Raw genomic sequence first — 11,640 nt, 5'->3', positions numbered from 1 at the left:
CTCCAATCAATGTTGCGAGTGAGAAACGGAACAGCAACTTGGGAATACATATAGAAGCAATCGACTGCGTGAATTAAAATCGGAAATAGATCATACTCGATGGTCTTTGAGTTTATCCCACCTTTTTTTTGGGTTTTTAGCAATTTAAAAAAAAAAATGACGAGATTGTAGGGAAAAGATATCTTTTAGATTAACTCAAAAGTTGTGGGCTTGTAACTCAAAGTGGGTTGAAAGTACATTAACACACTCAACTACAAGCAATTCTGAAATTGCTTCCTCAATTTTTATTATTTTGGATTTAGACCCTTCCACTTTTATTAAAATTAAGTAATCTTTGTAACGCCCAATAGTCCCACATCCGGTGAGAAACTGATTCTGATTAGAATATATGAGACCTACACGCTAATAATAATAACTAGGCTTAAATATTTTAGGCCGGTGGTTTTGGCACGGGTCGGGTTGCTATAATTGATTGCTGGCGGATTGGGTCGTTATAATTGATATCAAAGTCGAATACCAGCTGGAAATATAGTGTGAGAGCTAAATATTATGTGGGACAAAGTGTTTCACCTACGGATTTGGTGGTTAATAAATAAAACAGTTATTAAATTTGATAAAATTTTTAGTTTAGCTTAGTATGAAAACTCAAATAAAAAAATAAGACATGGAGGAGCTTTGAATCCCAAAAAATATAAGTATAATTGAGGGTGTTATTTTCGAGGTCCCAAATTAGGAGCCTACTTATTTCATATTTTTAGCTAAATTTATTTCTAAAAAAAATAAAAGAAGCGGCAGAACTCATCGCACCACACCTTTTCTTTTATCTAAAAATTAGGAATAATTATCTATATACCCTCTAAAACTTCTGAAATATGTTATATATTCCTACTTTTTTGGTTTTAAATATATCTTTTGTATATTTCTTTATTATTCAAAAATACATTTCTGTTAGTTTCCGTTAAGTCATCTTGAATTAAATTTCTATCAGAATTAAAAGGTCAAAGTAGCTCTTTTGCTGATGACAATAGAAGGATATGTTTGAAAGGAAAAAAAAGTCAAAATAGTTTTTTGCCTCTATCCAAAGGCAAATAAGACAAGTTGGTAACGTTAGAAGGAAAACTTTGAAAGGATAAAATAGTAATTTTATCGAGATAATAGTTAGCAATTGCCCCTAAAAATTATATGGTTTATTGAAATAGCTAGCAGCAATCATTTCTTGTAGGGAAAAAAAAAAGTACAAACACTTTCTAAACTTTAGTTTTAATTTATTTTATAATTTTAATTAAGTTTGAAATTAAGCATGAGAATAGCACTATTCCACCAAAATGGTGGAATAGTAAAAAGCTTGCTATTCTGGGTAACCGGAAATAGCAAGCTTTGACCGGGATAAAATATCCGGGTAAAAAATGATCCTGTTTGGCGGAATAGCGGGGATAACTTTCGTTATCCCCGCTTATCCCCCGAACCAAATGGGGCCCTAGGAGCTTTGGCATTTTGACTACTAGATATCTTAAACATTATAAAATAATTCAATGCCTCCCTTCCTATATACGAAAGTTACTAATTAAATGTCTGTTTTCAACAAATTTCTTGCATGTGATCGTGTGAAGCTTCAAAATATATTAAAATCTACCTTTTTTATTCTAACACTCGAGAAAAGCAATTAATTAAAGTGAAGGATGGATTTTGTTTGTATATTCTTCAATTGTTGTATTTTAGTTTTATCACCAAAGGAGAAGAAATAGGTTTTTCTTTTGTGTTTTGAAACTTTGCAAGATCATATCTGTAAAATATGCTGCCAAAATGGCTTTTTAATTAGTAGCTTTTCTTGAGATAATTGAGTGACTAAACTATTTGATTATTTTAGAAGATCTACTGATCTAGTTGCTAAATTAAAAATTAGAGGGTCATTTGACAATAGTTTAAAGTTTTTATGCATTTTTCTCTTCCAATTTTAATACGTTTATACGTAAAAATGTATGGAGATTCCACCATATAGGCCATTTTGACATTTGTTCCGTATGAGGGGTATATAGGCTATTGAGTTTTTAAAAAGTGATATTTCTGTTCTCATAAGGGCATCTGTCTAAGTCTTAGTTTGGTATTGCGGCCTATTAAACGCTATTAGATAAAATGGAGTTGGAGAAAAAGCATATAGGGTAGGGATATGCTTCTGCGTTCTCCGGTAGGACTGTAGAAAATATATCGTAATCAATTCATCGTGATATGCGGAACGCAATATTATGTACGGAAACAAACAGGATATTTTTCCAACGTACTTTCTCACCGCACATAACGCAATCTCTGCGCAATCCCAAACGAAGCATAAATACATGCCTTTAGAAGAAGGGCAGTGAGAAAAAAAAAAAAAAAATTCTATGAAACAATATTCTATTACTATTTTTTTAAAAAAATGGATTAAAAAATTAAAAAAGATATTTAAACATTATGTAAAGATATTAAAATTTTTAAAATCGTTTTATAAAGGCTGGGTATTATTATGTAAATTAAAAACTATAAGTCAAAAGGTTATATTTAAACTCTTTTTTACAAAAAAATAAAAAAATACAAACTTTATGTAATATGATTAATACAAACTTTATAAAACGATTTTAAAAATTTTAATATCTTTACTACAAAAAAATAAAAAAATACAAACTTTATGTAATATGATTAATACAAACTTTATATATTTTTTGTAATTATTTTTTTAAAGATAAATTTCTCTTCAAATAATAAAAAATTATTAAAAATATTTAATAAAATAGTTTTCAAAAAGTTGGGTATAATTGTGTAAAGTAAAAGTTATAAGCCAAATTTATAATTTAAAAAAAACTATCTCTTTTTCTGAAAAATAATTTCTTAAAAAAAAGAAACTGGATGAATATATATTTTTGAAAAAATCTGGGCTGGCACGAAGCCCGGCCCGGCCCTACACGGCCTGTGCTGGACAGGACAGGGGCCGGGCCGGATCTACTGCTCTACCTAAACTGCCTGCCACGGCCCGGCACGGCCCGGGCCGATCCTTGGCCCAGAATGCCCGGAAAATCTGGGCCGTACCAGCCCAGCACGGCCCACATTACCTCCCTACGTATATGTATGTGTCACTATACATTCAACCCACTTTTGTGTTACAAGCCCACCACTTTGACTTAATCTAAAAGATATCTTTTCCCTAAAATCTTGTCATTTTTTAAAAAAATTACTAAAAACCAAAAAAAGGTGGGATAAACAGACCGTTTGGATAGGGGATAGGGGGATAAAGATAACCCCTTATCCCCTTTATACCAAACGCTAATTTTTTATCCGAGAACAGTAGTTCTCTGTTACCTATAATAACAGGGTATAACTATTCACACCAACACCATCATTTTCTATATAAAATTACCAGCTATTTTTCTTATTCCATATTATCTATCCAAATGCTATTTTCTTATCCCCGGAAATAATCCAATTTTCATCCAAACATTATTTTTCTTATCTCCATACTTGTACCTTTTCCTGTAATAATTAGTTCTTGCTTATATTGCAGGGTTGACATGCATGTTCATCATCATCTTCATTGTCTATGAACAGTATGAAGAGGAAGTCGACAGTCTAATTGCAACTGCTTCAGTCAAAATTTGAAGCATTAAAGAAAAAATTTGTCAGTAAACTATCATGCTTCTTGACGAAATATATTCCCCAGGGTTGATGATGACTGGTCCTCCATTTCTCTCGCCGCGAACTTGGAAATTAAAATGCATCATCTTTGTGGCATACTTCCGTTCGTTGCTGCTTCTGTTGTCGATTTAATCTTCCATGTATAGAGAGGTATTCATGCAATTACTGATTTGAGGTTTGATAATTCATCTATCTTTCGGTCTTTCTACCAATTATGTAGTTATTATGGCAGTCATATTCTCATGATTTCGTGTACGGTCAATCAGTCCCACCATTCCTATAAGGTTCAAAAACTTCTCTTAGCAAACTCATCCATGATCAGCTATGTTTATGTACTGGTTAATTATATATCTTTGATAAAGTTTTCACATAAATTTTCTTCTACATATACGAACAATTCTTATACAAGAACTCTCTTGTAGTTGGTCGTAGAATTTTATACTAGTTGAGTGTTTCATACTAATTGCATATGCTCAAAATGCAAAAAAGATACTATGCTATTTTATTTGGTTCTACACTGTTGGTGTAAATATTCAAAAAATAGAGGTTAGCTACAAAGTAATTTAAAAAATGTTAACGAGTCGATCAAGCCGAGGCACGGATATCTCGCTCTCTTTAAGGAGATTCAAGCCCTCTACGGTTGGCAAAGCCTTTGAACCGATGCAGCAGAGCACCGACTTGTCCCCTCCAAGATACAACGGCTCGACCCTCGTCATGTGGCTTCACCAACTCTGCACAAGTAGATGAGCCCAAAGCTCCACCAAAAGAAACACCTTTCTTTGACCTTCTCTCTCTCAAGTAGAATTGTAGTTTTGGTTATTATGTTTTGTTATGGCCTGTTTAAGTGCATAAAACAAGCCATCTATTTATAGCACCTTAGGACTATACGTTATGAGAGATGAAAATATATGTTGCTAGTGTTTAAAACCCATAGGTTACAAGATATTTAGTGTAAGCTTTGCAAAGTAAATGCCACTAACGTTAATCTCATTTGATGTAGGTGCAAAAGTCTAGGTTTAAAATGTTTAATTAAATGCAAGTGAAGTTGTAACTTCACTAATTAATAATAAAATGTAACAACATACACATATATTGGCACAAATCATTTTCCCCTATTGTTAATGTAGTTCTTCATGCCTTATCTTGTGTTTATTTGGTCTGGCTTTGGCTCTGCTTCTCTAACCCGTGAAACAGCAGTCAGACCCTGAAGCTTGTTATTGGAGATAGCAATAATGAGCTTCTAGGCTGCAAAATTTGTGGGTCCAATTTGAAGCTTCCACTTCTGCAATAGTAAAAATATATTAGGATGATTTACTGGAAAAGCTGTTAGTGCTCCTTCAAAAAGATCAACTGAGATAGCACTTCTGCAGAAACTACAGCCAAAGTAAAGAAGTCTATACTATAGTATCGCCAAGGGACTCTTTCTCGTTACTTCCAAAATTTATGTCTGATTATCTTTCAGATACTTGGTTGGCAAGTTTGGATCAAGAAGTTTTTCCATAACCGAGCAGTTGGCCAGTGATCCTATTTTGAGAAAGAAAAAGCGATTTGCTTGCACCTCTAAAGTAAACAAAATTTAGAATGCGTGGTATAAGTATGTATCTGGTGTTCTTTTTCGAATGTCAAATATATACTTCGGGTGATGGTTGTGTTTTCGGTGTTCGTGGTCCCTTTCATTGGATTCTTGCTTTTGTATTTGATACTTTGTTTGAATGTAAATGCCTCTTTTTCTTGGTCAATATTCTCCTTCTGTCATACCATTTATGACCGTTCTGTAGTTCGTGCTTAAAATCCAAAATTTGTACATATACCCCTTCTAAATAGGCTTCGAGCTTTCTGTTGAAAAGTGTATTCAACACAGATTTGGCAATGACGGGTTATATTAGGCTTCATTTATTAACTTGAGCGAGAAATTAGGAATTTGAATCTATTAATAATGTATACAGATGCAAAATTTGAAGTGCTTATATCCTTTTGGTTATATTCATTCTAGAAAGGAATGATCAAAACCATAAGGACTAGGCATATTCATTACACAAGGTTTTTCTTTAGAATGCAAGGAAGGAAAAGCAGAGAATGTTCAAACATGCATTCATTTGCCTCTAGTGAGAACTGTAGCATAGGGAGCAAAACTGCTTTTAGCTAAGAAGCCTCTCTCTTGCTGCACTCAGCTCCTTTGCAACTTTCGTCATGTCGCATCGTTCGTATGGCGATTCATTCGAGCACGCGAGACCGCAGTTGAACACCGAAACTACACAATCTCGCACACACTCTTCTCGATAACCTTTAACATTATCAGCTGAATGCAGGTTTCTGTCTATGATGTCCGTGACATGTTGAGGTGAAGCAGCAGCAGCACGAACATATCCACGAAGGCTCAGTCCGTCTTTGAACTTGTCATCGACGGGGCTCATTCCAGTGAACATTTCCAGCAGAAGAATTCCGTAGCTGTACGCATCGTCGAGCCTAGATGGTCTACAGCCCATTCCATACTCTGCACAACATATTTTAATTGCAAACAGACAATACAAGATTGTCAGGTGAATTCATTTGGATTTGGATTTGGCTACCACAGTTTCCAAGCCATAGTTACAAAATCTAAATTTGATCTTTCAGTTTATAAATTGACTCTAAGGCAGCATTAGATATGTAGAAATAAAATTCCAGCTCTTGCATGTTTAGTGATCATAATTAATCAGTTGTTAGTAGTAAGCATCAAGCAGTTTCCTAGAGTTTTTTTTTTTTTTCTCCTTTCTACCAATTTGTGCACTGACTTTCTAATTTTATTTATTAAACTTTACTATTCACTTGTTTTTGCTTCAATAGATAGTGAGCAGCAAAAAAATATCAGATGTAGCATAGTTAGGAATCAAATAAAGATGTGTTATATTTTTTTTCTAAAATTCTGTAAAGCATGAAAAAAAAAAGTTAGCATTTTATTGCATATTTCTCACCTGGAGGAACATAACCAATTGATCCTTTGATTCCCACAGTGCTCGTACATGAACACTCAGATGATTCGTCAGGTAGTTGCCGCAGAAACTTTGCTAACCCGAAATCACCCACATGCGCCGTCATTTCACTGTCGAGAAGGACGTTGCTGGGCTTAAGATCACAGTGAACAATCGGCACAGACCCTCCGTGATGAAGATACTCTAATGCCGAGGCTACGTCGACAGCTATGTTCAACCTCTGGATTAGGCTTAGGCTTCTAAATGGCCTATTCCGGTGTGCATTTGGATGTAGCCACTCTTCTAAGCTCCCATTAGGCATGTACTCAAAAACCAAGGCCTTGAAATCATTACTGCAGTGATCCAAACTAGAGCACGATGTAAGAATTTTGACAAGATTTCGATGTCGAATGCTTCTCAGGGCCTCACATTCAGACATAAAACTCCTGAGAGCCCCATGCTATCAAAGGTTAAGCACTTTCACTGCAACGATGTCGCCGTTTTCATAGTTCATGGCCTCTTTATAAACCGACCTAAAACTTCCCGTGCCGATCAGATTATCTGAGGAGAACCTATTTGTAGCCCTAAAGAGCTCATCATATGATACTTTCACGTGTCGGTTTCTTAAGGAAAACCTCGACAGCGGCTTTCTCCGTGAGTTTTTTATCAAGTGTTGTCTCCCAATCAAGCACATGATTATGATCAAACATAAAATTGCTCCACAGATAGGAATGAGTATTGCCTTGAGTTTATAATCAGAGTGATGTTTTGCTGCAAAGGCATCTGAAGTGCATTTGGGCAAGTGTAATTCTGGTATTCCACCGCAGAGTTTAGGGTTTCCGATAAGCGAGACTTCGCTGGCATTCTTAAAAACCCCTTTCATCGGCACTCGACCCTCAAAATTGTTGAAGGAAAGATTCAAGTATTGTAGATCCGGGAGCTCATCAAGGAATGCGGGTATTTGGCCCGAGTAGAAGTTTTTTGAGAGATCAAGCTCCTTAAGCCCACTTAAAATGCCAATGGAGGTAGGAATGGACCCTTGAAATAAGTTGTTCTCTAAATGAAGAATTTCCAAGATGGCGCATTTGCCAATGGTGTCTGGAGTCTCACCAGAGAGCCTGTTATTTGAGAGATCAAGCTCCCCAATATTGATCAAGTTGCCCACTTCTAACGGTAATGAACCGTTCAGTAAATTATGCGACAAGTCAAGGAAGCTTGCGAGCGACGAAAGGCTCAAAACTTCTCTTGGAATGCTACCGCTTAGCGTATTATTTGATAGATTTAACGACTCTAGCACTAACATGTTGCTTATTGTCGGCGGAATGGCTCCTTCAAATTCATTGCTGCCAAGATAGAGCAGGTCCATTCGTGTTAGATTGCCCAAAGTGGGTGGAATTTCGCCCGAGAGCATGTTGTTGGACAGATCCAAGTACTGTAACTGCCAAAGATGACTGATTTCTACCGGAATGGTGCCTCGAAGATCGTTAACACTCATGTCGAGAACAGTTAGATTGATGAAATTCTCAATCTCTCTAGGTATGATTCCTGATATGTGGTTGTTTCCGAGTGCCAAAATATAAAGACTAGTGGAAAGATTGACCAGTGATTTGGGCATCATGCCTTGAAGTAGATTGTTTCTTAGATCCAATGCTTGGAGACTGGTGCAGTTGGTGAGTGCCGTAATGAAGCTCCAATCACTAGGATTCCTGGCTTCGAGTCGATTGAAGGCCAGTGTGAGCCGCAAGAGGCTCTGCAGGGCTCCAAGGCTCTGCGGTATCGTGCCATGGAATGCATTGAGTGATAGCTCAAGGTCGTAAAGCTCAGAAGCATTGGACAAGGATGCTGGAATTTGCCCCCCGAGCTGATTACCATACATACGAAGGACTTGAAGGTTTGGAAGAGTATTTCCGATATCGGAGGGTAGAGTTCCCTCAAGTGATTATAAAAGAGTTCTAAGGTGTTCAAGGATGATAGATTGTAAAGGGATGACGGTATTTCCCCTGTTCAGTTGTTCATCCCGAGAAGGAGATATTCGAGAGATGAAAGTCGTCCAAGCGAGATTGGGATCGTCCCAGAGAGATGATTATAACCGCAGTCCAGGTAAGAGAGGAATGGAAGCTTTGTAAAGTGAGGAATTTCACCGTGAAGGTTGTTTCTTCGTAGCGCAAGTGTGTTCATAGCGGAGAGATTTGTGAGAGTGGGCGGAATGGTTCCCGTGAGATTAGTGAATAGGATTTCAAGTCTCTCTAAGGAGAGAAGGCTACCGAAGGATGGAGGCATGGCTCCTGACAGGCTGTTATCGTCTAAAGAAAGAATGAGTAGAGAAGAAAGATTCCCAAGTGAATCTGGGATTGTCCCTTGTAACATGTTTTGATTCAGGAGAAGCACTTGAAGATCGGAAAGACGTGATAGAGTTGGCGGGATCTCGCCGTTGAGATTATCACCTCTCAAGTTGAGTAGTCGAAGATTAGAGCAATTGCCGAGCGAAGACGGGATCGTTCCGCTAAGAGAATTCACACTCAGGTTGAGATATCGCAGCCGGCGTAGGCTTCCTAGCTCCTCCGGGATGCTCCCGTCTAGCATGTTGTCGGACAGGTCGATCGTCTGGATGAATGTGAGGTTGGCTACGGAGGGCGATATGAGACCGGCTAGGCGGAGAGACTTGAGGTCTAGGGCCGTGGCCCGGTTGGGATGGCGGCGGCCGCAGGAGACACCGCGCCACCTGCAGTAGTGAAGAGAGCCGTTGTTCCACGAGGAGAGCGCTCCGAACGGAGCGTCGTCGACGAGGGACTTGAAGGAGAGGAGGGCGGCGCGGTCAGATGCAGCTTGTTTGATCCCGGCGGCGGCGGCGGCGGCGGCGGCGGCAGTGCACCGGGCGGTGGAGATCACATGTAGTAGAATGATGAGAAAAAATAGTGCATGGAAAAAGCCTTCCATTCTACGGACTAAGACAAGAGAAAGCTAAAGCTATCGCAATCCTGCAGTAGCTCTTCGTTGGTATTTATTAATCTTGACAACTGGATAGATAACAAAGTAACTTCCATGCTTAGTCAAAAAGTCTGTAGTTGCCGTAAGGTAGTAACACACCGTGTGAGAATACTTGTGTTCCTAGTAGAGCAATACTTCTCCAAAATGTCACTAAAATTGAAAATGTCAAAGCACCTACTTTAATTAAGTGGATACGCCAAAAGCACCTATTTTTATTTGCAGTTGTATATTCTTGCACTACGAAAAAAAAAAAAAAAAAATCAAACTCTAGTTATTTTATTTTTTAATTAAGTGGATAAGCTAAAAGCACCTACTTTTATTTGTAGCTGTATATTCGTGCACTATAAAAAAATAAACTAAGTGAATAGTTAAGACTGCACTGCAAGAGACTTACCATTTGAGGACTTTTTTTTATTATATTAAACGATACTTAAACTTGTCCTAAGATAGTTCAGCATGATATTTAGAAGCGTTGACTGACCGTTCCTAGAACTAGTGGCAAAGGGCTTAGTAGTTGGTACCCGAGACCCAAATTCGAATATTAGTTGATTCACATTTTCAGCTAAGTTTATTCCTAAATAAAATAAACGAAGCAGGTAGCGTGCTATCTATCTCTCTCTCAAAAAAAAAAGCGTTGGTTAAATATCGCGAAATGAAGAGTCGTCATGTATATACCGATGCTAATGTTAAGCGTCGGTAAAATATATTCCGACGTTTTAAAACGACAGGACTTTTAAGAATTTTTGAAACCCTAATATTTAAAGCGTCAAAAAATTAAAAATAATAATAAATTTATATTCTAATAAATTAGTTTGATACAATAGAGGATTCATATAATGACGGTTTTTGAAACGTCGATATTTGCTGTATTGTAGGGACGCTTGAAGAACAACTTTTTAAATGTCGTTTAAAAAGCATTTTTATTTTGAGATTTTTTTTATAGTGCCATATAATTGTAACTGCACATTCGAATAATATAAAAAATAAACAAAGTGGATAACTAAAGGCACCTAAACCATCAAATTTATTGTGATAAAGGAATTTGTGATAAAGGAATTTATTGTGATAAAGGAGTTTGTGAAAATTGGTGGACAATTAGTGGATCCGACCATCTAATTTATTGTGATAAAGAAATTTGTGGAAATTAGTGGATTGACTTAGTAGAGGTGACCGGAGTGGAGGAGAATACTAGTCCATGAAATAGAACGAATTATTATTGGAGCCAGGTTAATGGTTTATAAGATTTTTTATGCGTTTAGCCCATTCACAATTTTTTTTTTATAAATACCCTTATAAAATTTATAATTTTAAAACTAGTCATATTTCTGCCACGTAAGCGCTAGGGCTGGCAAACGAGCGAGCCGGCTCGCGTTCGACTCGTGTTCGGCTCGATATTCGGCTCGCTCGAGCTNATTTTAATTAAGCTCGGCTCGAACTCACTCGGATTAAAGCTCAGCTCGGCTCGAGCTCGAGATTTGCTCGGTTAACTTTAAAAGCTGTAATATATTAGTTATCAAATTAAAAATATCTTGTAATGAATATTAAACTACGTTGTACAGGTTATCAAGTTTTATGTTTTATTAACGTTCTTTACACTCGTTCCCACTGACGGACTGACCCACTCCCAGACTCTCTCTCTCTCTCTCTCTCTTTCTCTCTCTCTCTCTCTCTCTCTCCCCCCTCTTTTTTTAATCCCTAAACCCTTAAACTTACAATAGTACAAAATCCTAATACACGTTGTCACTTTTAGAGTTTCTCTCTCACACAATACATTTAAATCTCAACCCGAGTTAACGTGCCAACATGAACAACCAAAATAAAATACCCGGTTGTTATTACCGGGTTTAATTTAATTTCGGATATATATTAATTTTATGTAATATAAATATTTATAAAATATAAATATTTATGGATTTGGGATTTGGGATATATATATATATATATATCAGGCCGATACCACGAACATTTTCATGGCTCGTGAACCACGAACACTTAAAAAATGGCAATCTAGATGCGGAAACTAGTAAAAGTGGGCAAT

At 37.0% G+C, this 11,640-nt stretch overlaps 1 protein-coding gene and 1 pseudogene across 1 annotated transcript; both read right to left on the bottom strand.

Annotated features, from left to right (window-relative positions):
- On the bottom strand, positions 5,706 to 8,490 carry LOC109710324 (annotated as a pseudogene).
- On the bottom strand, positions 8,619 to 9,551 carry LOC109710323 (receptor kinase-like protein Xa21). The gene has a single exon (XM_020232835.1). The coding sequence runs from the start codon at positions 9,549 to 9,551 to the stop codon at positions 8,619 to 8,621; it is 933 nt and encodes a 310-aa protein (XP_020088424.1).

The sequence above is a fragment of the Ananas comosus genome, linkage group 5 (genome assembly GCF_001540865.1).
Source record: "Ananas comosus cultivar F153 linkage group 5, ASM154086v1, whole genome shotgun sequence".
Classification (NCBI taxonomy): domain Eukaryota; kingdom Viridiplantae; phylum Streptophyta; class Magnoliopsida; order Poales; family Bromeliaceae; genus Ananas; species Ananas comosus.
The sequence above is the reverse complement of the archived record's forward strand: the minus strand, read 5'-3'. Positions and strand labels throughout refer to the sequence as shown.

Excerpts from the sequence above, each read along its gene's own strand:
- LOC109710323 (XM_020232835.1), bottom strand. The coding sequence starts at position 9,551 with ATGGAAGGCTTTTTCCATGCACTATTTTTTCTCATCATTCTACTACAT.